This window comes from Staurois parvus, unplaced genomic scaffold (genome assembly GCF_062004578.1).
Source record: "Staurois parvus isolate SC_StPar_1 unplaced genomic scaffold, SC_StPar_1.0 ptg001302l, whole genome shotgun sequence".
Taxonomy (NCBI): Eukaryota; Metazoa; Chordata; class Amphibia; order Anura; family Ranidae; genus Staurois; species Staurois parvus.
In genome coordinates, this window is record NW_028319098.1 from 8,747,600 (window position 1) to 8,763,687 (window position 16,088).

The 16,088-nt window shown below is 39.4% G+C and overlaps 1 protein-coding gene across 1 annotated transcript in view; it reads right to left on the bottom strand.

The window, feature by feature from the left end:
• Nucleotides 1-3,867: 3,867 nt before the first annotated feature.
• The window catches only part of CRISPLD1 (cysteine rich secretory protein LCCL domain containing 1), a 127,120-nt gene continuing 114,899 nt past the window's right edge, over nucleotides 3,868-16,088 (bottom strand). Inside the window, exon 15 of the mRNA XM_089661022.1 lies at nucleotides 3,868-7,626. Coding sequence (XP_089517148.1) covers nucleotides 7,575-7,626 — 52 coding nt within the window. The 3' untranslated portion in view covers nucleotides 3,868-7,574. The remainder of the gene's footprint in view (nucleotides 7,627-16,088) is intronic.

Sequence of the window (16,088 nt, forward strand, 5' to 3'; positions counted from 1 at the left end):
ATGAAGAAGAAGAGGATGAAGATGATGAAGAAGAAGAGGATGATGATGAAAAAGAAGAAGAGGATGATGATGAAGAAGAAGAAGAAGGATGAAAAATGAGAGGAATTCCAGTATGGCAAAAAGTGTCCCTGCAGAGAGCTCCGCTATTTCTTTGACAGTTCCTTGACATTTACAGCGGTTGCAACATTGTATCTATTTGTTTCCGAATAAAAACATCTGTATCCTAAATGGATACAAATAGATACATTGTTGCAACCGCTGTAAATGTCAAGGAACTGTCAAAGAAATAGCGGAGCTCTCTGCAGAGACACTTTTTGCCGGCTGTAGACGGGATGAAAATCGGCCGATTTTTTTTTTTACCATTGCTGGTAACGTCGGCCGCTTGAACAGCCAATTTTTCATTTTTTAAAAGAAAAATCGGCCGTTTTTCTCCCCGTCTATGGCCTGCATAAGCATTAGTGTGCCTGGGGGAGGGGGGGACCTTTGGCCTTTCCAAACACAGTAGATGCTCCAAGAATGTTTCCTTGAACTCTTGAAATGGTTAAAAAGGAAAGACACTCTAGATAGCCTGCACTGAGAATTGACTGTCATGATGACGTGTCAATGATTATTTGCTCTCATTTTTCAGGAGTGGTACTGCTTGCGGTTGAAGCTGGTAGAAATCCACCTTCACGTCCTCCACTCACCTTCACTTGTGGCCAGTGGATATTTTGTGGCCGCAGGCAAGAACTGGCATCGAGGACCTGCATAATGACCCTGGCATGCCAGAGGTGATTTGGAAGCAGCACAGCAATTTGACCATCCCTTTCCTCTATGTTGGTTTTAGGGGTGCAGAATTGCTTCTCGTTCGTGAACGGACTGTCGCCGGATATCAGAGTCCCCATATTTTCAAGATATGTTTTAGCCATGTTGGCTTATTTTTATGTTATTTTCCAAGTGTGTCGCACCTAACCGCACAGTAGTGTGGTGCCATGCGTATTTGTGGCTGTGAATGGGGCTGTTTTTAATAGACGTGTGTAGGTGCAACAACGTTTTCATCATGGTACCTGCGCACATCTACATAGGGCATTGCATTTCTTTGCTGTGCTGGAAAATGTGTGTTCTTGCATGCGTTTCTGCACCACCAATGGTGTGAACAAGTCATAAGGGCTGGTTCACACTATAGAAACAGTCTAGATGTGTTCCTGATGGGTTTTTTTCATGCCCTTTTGGCATGCATGTTTAGTGTGTTCCAGTACATTTTGAATGCGTTTTGGACATGTTTACATTGCATTTTTATATCCCTTCCACTTATTTTTTTCTATTTTCTTTGTATTCAATGTAGTTAGGGACATGTGCGTTTTAGTACATTCAAGGACGTTTCAATGTGTTCCAGTACAGTTCTGTGCAGAAACAATGCAGCGTGGTCAACTTTGTTTACAGCACCTGCAATGCACTGAAAATGCAAGCGCTGATGTGAACTATGACATTGACAACCACATAACCTTCTTTCTGTGCGTTTGTGATGCCGAAAAAAGCAACTGAAACACATGTAGTGTGAACTGGCCCTAAAGTTTATTAGAGGTCAGGGAACGGGACTGACCAGGAATTGTGAATTCAATCAGACTAGTGGTGAGATACAATCAGCAATTGTATAATAATGTGAGATCTGAGCTGTAGCTGATAGAAAATGAGACACATTCACTTGATCAGTAAATAGATAGTTAAAGAGTGGGGCGGTGATCCATAGATTTGCATATGGGACAGGTGATGACGGGGTGGGGGAGGGGGTCAAGTTGTATAAGGAGACAGATTTAAAAGAGAAAAATGTTACAATGAAATATACACGGCATGAAACGTGCACATTTCCTAATTGGCAGAAGAGTACATTCATCCACTTTCTAGTCATTAGGCAAAATCATAATTGTTTGATCAATATTCCTGGCACTGACACAACCCAGAAAATTGATCTCCATTTTTTAGGATGTAGCCATGACTGGGATTAGAACCCATGACCCAAGTGCTGTAAGTTCTGAGCTCTAACCACTAAACCACTGTGGGAGACACAGTTTGAGTTATAATGTAGAATAGTTCCATTGTTTGAAAATGATAGAGCGAGCTGGTCGCTGATATAGACTAGTAAAATGGTATTACACAAGATAAATATAACCACGAACAGTAGTGCATGAACTCGTGAAAGGTCATCCACCCTTGTGACAGTGTACTACACTATTGAGCACCTTTCTGGCTCCTGTGGCTGAGCTAATTCCTCCCCAGGACCATTTGGGCACCCACCCTGATGGATGGATGGATGGAGCTGGATGACTAACCCATAACTGCCAGCATACCGCTGCACCCCCAGATGTGTGATGTGTATAACCCATGCACATTAATACTTTTGTTCTGGTGAGTGTAGACCAGTCCCAAGGGTGGTTTACCTTTCACAAGTTCATGCACTACTGTCCGTCACGGAGAGAGACCACACGTGCCATTCATAGGCACTCTCTGAGTTGGTACTCTCACACGAAGGACATTCCATTATTCAGGAATGATTCTATGAACTTATTTTAGCACCATTTACAATATTACATCATTGTTGCAATTCTTTGCACTTTTTGGTTTTTACATGCGTTCATTATTGATCACATGCATTTATAGCGCTGCACTTGTCTTTACCATAGAATAGTTACGTGATTAAAGAGAATGAAGATATATAATTATATTAGGAAATTAGAAGTATATAAATTATTTGAGATATAAGTGTGTAAATGTTTAATATTTGAGTACAGAATGTATGACATTCATTAGTAAATGCATTAGTTTCCTGATCATTTTGGAGACACAGCAAGAAAATAAATAGAAGAAAATAGAAAATTCTAATACAGGTGTATTTATTACATTCTACGAATTCTTTTGCCATCATGAAAACGCCAATGTTAATAAAGCCCGCGCTTGTGCGCCATCTAGCGAACATATCCGGTATTGCACCTAAAAATGTGCCAGTGATAGCAAAGTAGTCAATAGACGCTCGTCAATGAGCTTGCTAGACGCTGGTCAGACGACTGATTGATTGACCGGAGTCTGCCTGAATGGTCAGTCTCTGCTATTACACTCACATCTTAGTGAATCAGGGCCAAAGTGTTACTAAACCCACAACAGTAAAATCAGTCTGTATATGCAGTAAAGCATGCTTGTTATACTCACTGTGGAACCTAAGGGGTTAATCCTCTGAATTATGTAAAAAGGTTGTTCGATCCTGACTTCTCTGATCCTCCCCTTCTTCCAGTGCCTCCCTAATCCTGCCCTTCTTCCAGTGCCCTCCTCTTATCTCCTGATGAGACATATTGTGTGGAGTCACTCTGCACATGCTCAGATTGGTGTGTATTGCTAGAGAGGTTTTTTTTTTGGGGGGGGGGTGCATGTGATCAGTACTGGGCCAGTCAGCACTGTCTAGACAGAGGTCAGGGGTCCTGCATTCTCCTACAGCAAAATTAAAACTCCTCCTACAAGCTTTAACATATGCTCTGCTGGATACTGATAGAAGTCATAAGACTGCTCTAACTGCTGATGAGAAAAGGTATTTAGCTGTTTATATTTACTAAAATAATTGCACTTCCATTTTCTGTGTACTGTGGCAGACCAGATATAATGAATGCAGGGTCCTGGGTTTAATAACACTTTAAGCCCATAAGGGTAGAGTGCATCAGCAGTGGTGGTTTTCAGTTGAGGACTTCCAACATGTTTTTTTTGGCTGAAAAAAAAACATTTTTATGAGGCGTGACGTCAGAGTGAAAAAACATTTTTTGGTACAGTGGAGTTAAATATACTTTAATGTCGGTTACCAGTTTGAACAATGTCTAACTAAATAAAGACTATGAGAAAAAGATGGCAAGTCTTATAAAATATTTATTAGAATATCTCTAACAGAATATAAAACTCAAAGCATGTATCATTAAGCAAATGTGCCAAAAAAATTCAGAATAGTGCAGTTATTATGAGTTACAGAATATCAAGAGATTTACAAAAACACTCATCTGTAACATCTTCTGCCTTCATCAAGCACAACTACTCCTCATACAAATACATTTCAAAATTGAAATTTTTGTACCAACATGTGGTAAAACATTAAAAACTACCATTTTTCAATGAAAAACATTTAGACGGCATACCAAAACTGAATGCATATTAACTGCATCATAAACTACTATGCTGTACACTTCCTGGCCTGCAGGAATATTTGCCAGGTTATTACAAAAAGTTGCAAATTTATATAGAGTAATTTATTCATCATAAAAAAAATAACAGACACACACCTATTTGAATATATAAACAATATGTACATAATATACTGTAAATTCTAAAATTCCAAACAATACAATAATTTCCTTATATGAAATAGCAGCAATAAATGATCCACTGTGAGTAAAACATACTTCACATTTCTGAGTTGCTATTTCATTTTTGGCAATGTTCAAAGCTCTCATTTTCAGGTAAAGTGGTGGAAAAATGGAAGAGTGATTAGAGTTAGAATTTTTATTGTCAACAATAACTAGATCGGGTCTACCATATAATGTGTCAGTCTCCTGAGACTGCTCCTCACTGTTTCTGCCTTCCACTGTGTTAAAGCTGATGATAGAATCACATCACTCTAGAACAGCCTTTCTCAACCAGGGTGCCTTGAGGTTTTTTCAGGGGTGCCTTGACAAAATGAACTAAAAATTGCCCAAAACTTGTATACAAGCCAGCGGGTGGAACAAGCTTGCCTTTTAGTTACATAAAGCCACAGATTTTCATTGTGCGCCATTCTATCCACCGGCGTCCTGGCAACCAATAACATCATTAGTTGACAAGGAGGATGTCAGCTGCCTGCACTGCATCCTAGTTTGACCCTCACCTGCCCCTCTCCATCAGTGCTGGGGTCACATTAGCTCAGTGATGGAGAAAAACTGAAGGAGAAGAGAAACACTGGGATACTAGTCAGTACCAGTGTGCAAAAGAGTATTTGCTTTGGTAGAATAAATCACCTCTAATATTGGGTGTCCTGCATGTGTGGATGTTGCTGCGTTATATAAAACTATTAGAATAGTTTTTCACATTTCAGAATGGGTTGCCCTTTTAAAATGATGGACAGTCTTGAGGCACCCCATTTTAGAATGTGGTGCCTCAAGACTATCCAAATTTTAAAGGGTGACTCGGGATTGTCCATAATTTTAAAGGGTGCCTTGGGACTGCCCGTAACGTTAAAGGGTGCCTTGACTGAAAAAAAGTTGAGAAACACTGCTCTAGAAGATAGAGGCATCATGTACAGTGAGGGGAGGAGATTTCTGGAGGAACTTCATAACAACAACACACATCCACAAAGGGGTAACTAGAACGTTACATGTACTGATCTCTAACCCTTTCTCTTAGAGCAAGTTAATGGAACCTACACTGAAAGAAGATCATAGGCCATCATTGCCAAGCTCTCACTTTAAATGTTTTGGTTGTCTAGCTGTCATCTGATTCAGTGAGTTCAATACTTTGAGTCACAGACCCAGAGTAAATAAGGATCTGGAGTTCTCACTTTACTGGCTTGATATTTATTCTAGGTCAGTGATTCAGAAATGTACTGAAGCCATGTGTAACTGTATGACAGCCAAGCAATTTTGTATTTTCAGAGGTAGATGAGCAATGTCAGTCTATATAGTTTTTTTCCCTCATGTACATACATTAAAATCAATGTTTTATTTAGCTAACCAGAACTGATATTTAGGGTAAGTAAAAAACTTATCTGCCATCTTATTTTGAGACTGAACTATTGTATGCCCCAACCCTCCTCCCAGTCCTTCCCTTTGTGTTTAGCTACCTTCAATAAGTCTATTTCCTTGCAAGACTATGGAGAAGGTAACTCTTAAAATCTCTGGTTGCTAGCCACATACCATAAATCAATCTCCTCCCTAGTCTTATACTTACCTATCCTTGCTCTCTGGCTGTACACCACACAGTTCCTTCTTCAGAAGTCTCCCAGCCAGGCTCCTCTTTCATGTAGGAATCTCTATTCCTATAAACAGGCCTTCGACTGTTGGAACACATAACAGACAGCCTCTGCATAGATATTAATAGAGATTTCTCCATGCATGTGTCAAAAAAGAGCTGGAGCAGGAGGCTTTATAGGCGAGGTCTATGTGGCTCATGGGGTGCTGAAAATCAAATATATTAGTGGAGTGAGCACAGGTATGTATAATACTTGGGGATTGCCCAAAAAATGAACCAACTGTATCTTTGTTGAAGCCTATTTTGTCAATCCTCTTGACTAATGATGAGCTTGAGTTTGGGATTGGATTTGGTACAAATGTCATTGACCCAATATGTCCTCATAGCCATATTAGGTCATTGGCGCAAGCATACTGCCCCTTTCTAAATGTGCAATCTTCCACATGCAGCTTATTGGCCTAGCATTGACAGATAACTTCTGGAGTCTTTGTCATGGTATGAGATAAGAGACTGCATATTAGCCTTTTCCTACTGGACGAAAAAGTATAGTGATGTCCTATTTTTTTTTATTCCTTCCAATTTCAACTTCTTTAAACACTGAAACCATTTCATTTTTATGGACCCAGTCAATGTTTTAAAACACAGAATAGTGTTCTTCTCTAACTATGGTTTTATGCAGCAATTAGGTGAAATACATTAACCTGTTTTTGATAAAGAAAATTGCCAACTTCTTAAAGTAGCCCAATTTGGCTGGAGCAAGCATACTTCTTCAAATTTCTTACAAAATTATTGTTATAATGAATAAATTTAAAAATATTTTAATATCAGCACATTTTAGTATAGGTAACCAACCTAAGATTCACATTGGCAGTAGGGGCAGTATCTGCCAAGCATTTCAATTTGAAATTTTTAAATATATTGATGTATAATACAATTTGAAATTACAGAATAGTAGATGCAAACTTTCTTACAGATATATGATAACTGCCTTTAAATTTTAAGCAAAAACAAATTGTAGCACCGGATATTTCAGGCTAGTCCTTCAAAAGTTAAAAAATTTTTTGTATAAGAAACAATACTAAGATTTATTGACCATATTCACAATTGATAGCAGCTGCCCAGCAATTATCTGTTCATTTCAGATTGGTCTTCCATTGGTGACTCTCTCCATGCTCTTTCAATTAGCATGAGGTAAATGTAGGAAATATAAAAAAATAAAGAAACAGCAGAAAAAGCACTGCTCTTTATTAACATAAAAAATATATCTACGCCTGAAAGGAAGCCCAAATAATATTCAGTATTATTGCATCATCCATTGAAGGTATTCTTCACCAGCTGTCGCATTAAATGTATGTTATGTAAAGATATAGTTTTTACAACACAAGTGGAACCATGTAGCTTGAATGCTGAGAAGGGGCAAATTACAGCAGAAATTAATACATTAAATTTCTTTTTAAAATTTTCTGTGTTTCATACTGCCAAAATATTTTAGGATCCACATACATACTGTATTATATTAAAATGGGTACTATATTCTGTACAAGAACAATACATCTTTATACAAACTTTGAAACAGTTACTCCTTGACTGCTGAGCTTTCCAAGTGCTTCTCCTCAACAGTTTCAGATGACTGCAAATATTCTGAAAGCCTTGCTACCCAGTGGGTTATGTAAACTGCAGAAACAAAAAAAGTGGACACCCTTAGTAATGGAATTTGGAGATACTAAGTTTTGCAAATTAAGGAAAGAATGGGTGATGGTTGGAATGTTCACAGACACATTTTGACCAAGATAGACACCCCAATCAACAGACCTTAAAGAAACATTCTTGTAACTCTTGGAGGATTAAAACAGATGATAGGGCGAGTCAACTTGATAGAATGTTTGTTGAGTGCAGTAACATGTATATTTATATAATTTAAACAGAAGGGTAGAAACATAAGCCCCTAAAATCAGGGCTGCACAAGAAAGATGTTTATTGGGTAACCATACTCCTGTCTGTATAAATAGTTTTGCCAGTGAGACACACACATACAGTACATACAAGTATATATTTGAAAATGGCAGCAGGGAAACCCTGTAGTCACTACAAGTGAACAAATATAAACAGGGCCAGCATACATCACTTTTTATACAGTGATGTGCAAAAGTATTTGCCCCCTTCCTAATTTTTTTTGTCACATTTATATGACTAAGATCAAATTTTATTACAAAAAGATAACCCGAGTAAATACAAAATGCAGTTTTTAATATGATGATTTCATTTATTAAGAGAAACAAGCTGTCCCAACCTGCCTAGCCCTATCTGAAAAAGTAATTTCCCCGAAACCTAGTATCTGCTTGTGCCACCCTTGGCAGCAACAACTGCAATCAAGCGTTTGCGATAACTGACAATGAGTCCTACACACCACTGTGGAGAATTTTTGTCCCACTCTATTTTGCAGAACTGTTTTAACTCAGCCACACTAGAGGGTTTTCAAGCATGAATGGCCTGCTTAAGGTCATGCCAAAGCATCTTAATTGGATTTAAGTCTGGGACTTTGACTAGGGCACTACAAAACCCTAGTTTTTTGGGGGGGGTTTAGCCAGAGGTGAACTTGCTGGTGTGTTTTGGATCATTGTCCTGCTGTAAACCCAAGTGCTTTAGGTCGCAAACTAATGGCCAGAGATGTTCCTTCAGGATTTTCTGGAAGAGCACATGATTCCATCAATTATGGCAAGTCGTCCTGGTCCAGATATTGCAAAGCAGCCCCAAACAATCACATTACCACCACATTTGTTGCTATGATGTTCTTTTTATGAAATGCTGTATTCATTTTATGCCTGATGTAATGGGACAAACACGGACCTTAACTGAGACAAGTGAGGCCATCAGTTCTTTAGATGTTGTTCTGAGTTGATTTATGACCTACTGAATGAGTAGTCGCCATGCTCTTGGAGTAATTTTAGTAGGCTGGCCACTCCTAAGAAGGTTTACCACGGTTCCAAGTTTTCTCCATTTTTGGATAATGGCATTCACCATGGTTCACTGGAGTCTCAAAGCCTTAGAAATGGCTTTGTAACCCTTTCCAGACTGGTACATGTCAATTACTTTGTTTCTCATCTGTTCTTGAATTTCTTTAGATTGCGGCATTATGTGTTACTTTATGAGATCTTTTAATATGTTTCACTTTGTCAGACATCTTCTATTAAGTGATTTCTTCATTCAACAGGTCTGGCAGTAATCAGGTATGGGTATGGCAAGTGAAATTTAACTCTGCTTTCCAAAAAAATGTTTCCTAATCACGGTTCATTCATGATTTAGCAAAGGGTGCAGCAATTACTTTTTCACATAGGGCCAGGCAGGTTTGGACAGCTTTTTTCCTTTAATAAATGAATTCATCATTTAAAAACTGCATTTTATATTTACTCGGGTTATCTTTTTTTAATAATAAAATTTGTTTGATGATTTGAATCATTTAAGTGTGATGAATAAAGCTTAGGGTTGAAGGACAGGAAAAGCATAGCATGGCATGTGTTTGAATGGCAAATAGTCCATGAGTGAGCTGCGCTACCTTCAGCCTGAGATCTCATCAAGAAAGTGGGTTCTGTTAATGATTCAACAGATGGTGCCATTGAAGAGAGTCACCAGCACTCAAAATATTTTCTTTTTCACCACATTAGTGCAAAATCATCATGTACCAGTTATATTGTTTCGTGAATCTTGTGACATGATGATTTCACAATAAAGCAGTAAAATAAAGTATTTAAAGTGCTGGTGATTTCCTACACTTTGATGTTGGAATAGAATCACCACAGGGAAATGTGCGGGTAGGTCCATACTACTCCAAGCATAGTTGTTGGGCATCCTAGAAAACGAAAAGTTCTATACCTACTTAGGGAAAGAGACAACCAGCCAGACCACTTGTGCACATACTTACCTTACAATGACTTTAAACTACAGGAAGATATTAAGAAAAAAAAAACCTACAATTTAAACCAGGTATGTATTAATTTAAAAAATTACATTGAATGATTTTTTTAATTTGTTAGAACAAAGCCTGAATTTTGTTTTTACATTATCTTTCTGTAGGAAATTAGAGATTTCAATCCAGTAAACCCTTGCTGGTTTACATTAAAAGTTCTCTCAAGCACTGGGTGCCTATTGACAAGTTAAAATAGCAAAGTAATGTCTAAATCACTAGTCCCTGACCAAGCTGCACTAGTCACCTCTACTGAAGAAAATGGAGTTCAGAATATAGGACTGGAAATCCTTTCACAAGTAAATCTGTCACACTAATTTTAACTGTGTATTTAGCCATCTGCCTGGACTCTAGATTTCCACCATCAGATTACTCGCTAAACAGTTATCAAAACCACATCCAATCTGTGATTTCTTTCCGTATTTTTTCAATATCAACTTACTGCATCTAATAATGCAACTTTAGTACAGTTAAAGCAAAACTACTTTTTCTTTTCTTTTAAATTTAAATGCAAACACTCAACATTGCCTTTTTTCTTTTTTTAAATGCAAGTTGCAAGTTAATATAGTGAATACATGCTTGCTTGCAAAACTGTCTTGTGGTCTTCTCAAAAGGATTTCCAGCTGCTGTGCACACAGAGTAATAAGACCTAGGATACTCTATGACCTGTTGGCTTGGCTACAGCTGGCTGCACAGCTCATAGGCTTTCCACATCTCCCTCTTAGCATATCATTATGCTCATACACCTGCATGGGGTGCAGAGACCATCACCGTACAGAAGATTGTGGCTTCTCCCTGCCCTGCCTTCTCTTAGACAGTTGCATTTTAACGCCTTCCACTCTGCCCTATAGCTGAAATACTGCTACAGGGCAGCAGGGGTGCGCAAAATCATGTATATGTATGTGATTTTGCATTTATGGGTAGGGGGCATGCCACTTGTTCACAGCCTTGGCTGTCAATCACCTGGTCCCGGCCGGTGATTACATACAGATACATGGAGATCACTGGGTTCCAGCAAGTAAACAATACAGATCTCTCCCCTATCAGCTCCTGCACACTGCTTTGTATGGCTCTGCATAGCGCCTTCAGTGAAGCACACACACAGCCTCCATAGTGAAACATCACACAGTTAACCCCTTGATCGCCCCAGATGTTAACCCCTTCCTGCCCAGTGCCATTAGTACAGTGTCAGTGCTTTTTATTAGAACTGATCACTGTATTGGTGTCACTGGGGATGTCAGTGACACCAAGTCAGTTCCCCCCAGTGCCAGAATGCCCGCCGCAGTACGCTATAAGTTCCTGATTAGCAACTTACTAGAATAATAAAAAAAAACACCCCACCACAACACACCAATCAGAGCTCAAAGCTATAGACTGCGAGCACTGATCGGATGCTGGTTTTAATTTGTCAGGAATATGGTGATCCTCAAAGACACCTGCTGGTCACAATGGAACACCCCCTTCCTGCATCTCAAATACAGAAAGCTTGATGTCAGCTAACACGTGCTTTTTATTAGCACTGATCACTGTACTGGTGTCACTGGGAATGTCAGGGACACAAAGTTAGTTCCTCCCAGTGTCAGAATGCCCACTGCAGTCCCACTATAAGTCGCTAATCAGCACCATCTCTAGTAAAAAAAAAAAAAAATCCAGTAAATATATATCGCCATTTGTAAATACTATAAAACTTTCATGTAAATAATTAATTTACACATATTGGGATTTTATTTTTTTAGCAAGACATGTAGCAGAATGCATTTTGGCCTAAATTTGATGAAATTTTTTTTAAATTTTTTTACTGGATATTTTTAATAGCAAAAAAAGTCAAAAAAATATTGTTTTTTTGTCAAAATTGTCAAGTCTTTTTTTTATTTATAGCACAAAAAGTAAAAAATGCACAGGTGATTAAATACCACCAAAAAAATCTCTATTTGTGTGAAAAAAGGACGTAAATTAATTTGGGTGCAGCGCTGCATTACCGCGCAGTTGTCAGTTAAAGTACCGCAACACCGTATCGCAAAAAATGGCCTGATAAGGAAGGGGGGGGGGGGCAAATTATCTGGAGGGCAAGTGGTTAAAAAAAAAAACTAAGTGTCTGACAAAGGAGCAGGAAAGAGGGGGGGATTACACACACGTTCTTGACAAATAATGACAATTTTCCTACAGATAATACCCTGAAAGAGAATTGTAGCGGAACCGACCCAGACTACGCTTCAGTACTTCCATTAGAATACCGCTTCCCTGTCCGAACACCGACAACAGAGACACCACAGCCGATCATACAAGACTAGACGACACCAATCTTGAAGTAATCCAGAAGGTAGACTAGTTTATTTGAACACAGATACAAGATATATACACTCAGGGCACAGTCCCCCCTCCCTGCACAATAACACAGGGTGGGGTAATCTACATTTAGTAACAAGAGCCAAACAGGTATTCAAACTTCACACCAGCAGACAGTCCCATCAGGAGGGAGGGATGCTGGAGACCCCCCCCCCCCCACCACTAAACTAATACACAAACATATACATCCCATAATAGTTTGCTCCCAAGCCAGACACACAATAGAACAATGGGATGCAGCCACATAACATTAAACAATCAACAACCTCCCACCCCAATACAATATTAGGACAGATCACCCTGTACTCCTAACATGAACAGGGTGATTTACACATAAGAGGGATATGGGGAACTGAGACAGGGGTCTCTCCACCTCTCCAAAGTGAGCTGGGTTCCATGGGCCCCCCACCCAAAGTCACTCCAGTCACAAGAATAATTACATCACTTCCCACAGATGGCACCTTCTTCACCTCCTGAAATGAGCACTTTTACACTGCGGCGGTGCTTGTTTCCTGCACCGAGGGTGCAGTGCAGCTTACCCTCATGATTGGAGTGTGTTTGCTGCAGTTTCATATAGAGTTATATTGTGTCCAACTCCAGCATGCTGCATCTTTGGTACACTTTCAGAAAGCACACCAAATATGCGGGACAAAATAGAACTGTGGGAAAGCACAGCTAACTCACTCCAAACATGCACTGCAGCAGTGTGAAAGTGTCCTAAATAATAAATGGAACAGACTTAACAAGACAGCATATTAATGGTATAAAATAAAGGCTATCACAGCTAACAAAGATTTGAAAGATTGCATTCATGCACCATTTTAACTTGCAATTTAAAAGTATTTGTATTAAAAAAAAAATAGTTCTGCTTTAAGCAAAGTCAGTGTATAATTAAATATTTATTAAAATAAAAAAAATAATGAGTTTCATATATTAAAATGCTACATAAAAATCACTTATGCACGCTTACAGAAGTTTGTACGCACCTGGTATTATGGCCTTACTGATCAGCTTAAAATACTTACAGGAAGCAAAGTCTAGGTGGAGACTGTGAGCTGCAGTGAATGACTGGTTTTCTTCACTCATTGCATGCCTATGGCAAAACAGTCTTCAGATGCTTAGAGGAAAGTATCGTATCAAATATTACATTATACACAGAGGGAGAAGTGAACCGCAGAGCTGCTCTGACCTATAAGCAGCTTGTTAGTCTATGATTTATGGGATTACGGGAGACAAGCATTTATGGTACCACAGCTTCTCCTGAATTCACTTAATACCATCAGTTACACAATTTAAGAAGTAACAATGGTTAGTCTATTCAGCTCTTTGCACACAAACACAAACATGCAGTTGTGTGAACTGCCGTCTTTCATTGGCTATGATTAGAAATAATTACACTACATGCAACTTTTTTGCTTTAAACTTTTACAGTTATTGCCACTTGCAAAAGTCCATTAATAAATACCGTACTTAATTCTAAGAACTACATAGCTGTTTTGTGAACATACAGTGAGGAACAGAAGTATTTGAACACCCTGCTATTTTGCAAGTTCTCCCACTTAGAAATCATGGAGGGGTCTGAAATTCACATTGTAGGTGCATTCCCACTCTGAGAGACAGAATTTACAAAAAAAAAATTCAGGAAATCACATTGTATGATTTTTAAATAATTTATTTGTCTTGTACTGCTGAATAGAAGTATCTGAACACCTAAGAACATCAGTGTTAATATTTGGTACAGAAGACTTTGTTTGCAATTACAGCGGTCAAACGTTTCCTGCAGTTCTTGACCAGGTTTGCACATACTGCAACAGGGATTTTGGCCCACTCCTCCACACAGATCTCCACTAGATCTGTCAGGTTTCGGGGCTGTCACTGAGCAACACGGAGTTTCAGCTCCCTCCAAAGATGTTCTATTGGATTTAGGTCTGGAGACTGGCTAGGCCACTCCAGAACCTTGATATGCTTCTTACAGAGCCACTCCTTGGTTATCTTGGCTGTGTGCTTCGGGTCGTTGTCATGTTGGAAGACCCAGCCACAACCCATCTTCAATGCTCTGACTGAGGGAAGGAGGTTGTTGCTCAAAATCTCACAATAAATGGTCCTATTCATCCTCTCCTTAATACAGCACAGTTGTCCTGTCCCCTTCACAGAAAAGCACCCCCAAAGCATGATGTTACCACCCCCATGCTTCACAGTAGGGATAGTGTTCTTGGGATGCAACTCATCCTTTTTCCTCCAAACACGACGAGTGAAGCTTAAACCAAAAAGTTCTACTTTGGTCTCATTTGACCACATGACTTTCTCCCATGCCTCCTCTGGATCATCCAGATGGTCATTGGCAAACTTCAGATGGGCCTGGACATGTGATGACTTGAGCAGGGTAACCTTCCGTGCAATGCATGATTTGAAACCATGACGGCGTAGTGTTCTACCGACAGTGACCTTTGAAACTGTGGTCCCAGCTCTCTTCATGTCATTGACCAGCTCCTCCCTTGTAGTTCTGGGCTGAATCCTCACCTTTCTTATCATCAGTGATACCCCACGAGGTGAGATCTTGCATGGAGCCCAAGTCCGTGGGAGACTGACAGTCGTCTTTAGCGTCTTCCATTTTCTAAAAATTGCTCCAGCAGTTGATCTATTTTCACCAAGCTGCTTGGAAATTGCCCCGTAGCCCTTTTCAGCCTTGTGGAGGTCCACAATCTTGTCTCTGGTGTCTTTTGACATCTCTTTGGTCTTGCCAATGGTAGTAGTTGGCATCTGCCTGACTGTGGGGTGGACAGGTGTCTTTAAAGAGCTCAGACAGGTGCTACTAAGTTAGATTAATGAGTGGAGTAGAGGTGGACTTTTTAAAGGCACAGAAACAGGTCTTTGAGAGCCAGAATTCTTGATGTTTCTTAGGTGTTCAAATACTTATGTTCAGCAGTGCAAGACAAATAAATTCTTTAAAAATCATACAATGTGATTTCCTGAATTTTTTTTAAATTCTGTCTCTCAGAGTGGGAATGCACCTACAATGTGAGTTTCAAACCCCTCCATGATTTCTAAGTGGGAGAACTTGCAAAATCGCAGGGTGTTCAAATACTTCTTTTCCTCACTGTATGGTACACTACAAGTGTGATTTCCTGACCTGTTTGTAACATTTTTATATAATAGAGAAATTTTAATTTATATCTTAAGCAGGAGAATGATGTGTAATGTCATTGTTAAAAAAGGCAGAGCAACAAAAGGTACCACATATGTAAGGGGCCATTTTAGCTTCTGTTCTATGACTAGAAAAAATATTCCTTCAGTCAGGAGATGGGTGCTAGATTGAGGGGAGTTCTGCAGAAGCTGCAGTGAAAGTAAAGCAGCCCACAGATGAGTCTTTTTGTTTTTCTTTATTCAACTAGTAGGTTGAATGAAAACAAACAAAAATGACTAAATTGCCCATTCACACATTCCATATGAATGGGGGACCCTTCCCACTGAGCCTTTGAAATATGACAGCTGGCTGTACACCACCAGAGTACACTGATCAGCAGTGGCTATAGCCGACAGGGCTGATCAAGCAGGGGAAAATCCAACAGGCTGGTTGTATAGAAGTCAATTGGTAGATCCACTTCTGTACAACCAGCCTGCCCATATATGGATTGAAATTCTTCCAGTGCCTGCTAAACCGGATGAACTTTTCAACTAGGCCTGCCATGTGAGTGACCTCCTGCTGTGTTCCTCTCTATTATGGGGGAACGCAGAACAGGGTCAGAGTTACCAAAGGATTCCTTTGATCTGAGAGACTGCAATGAGTCATGAAACTACAGAGACCGTCACTGGTAAAGTCCTTGGTAAG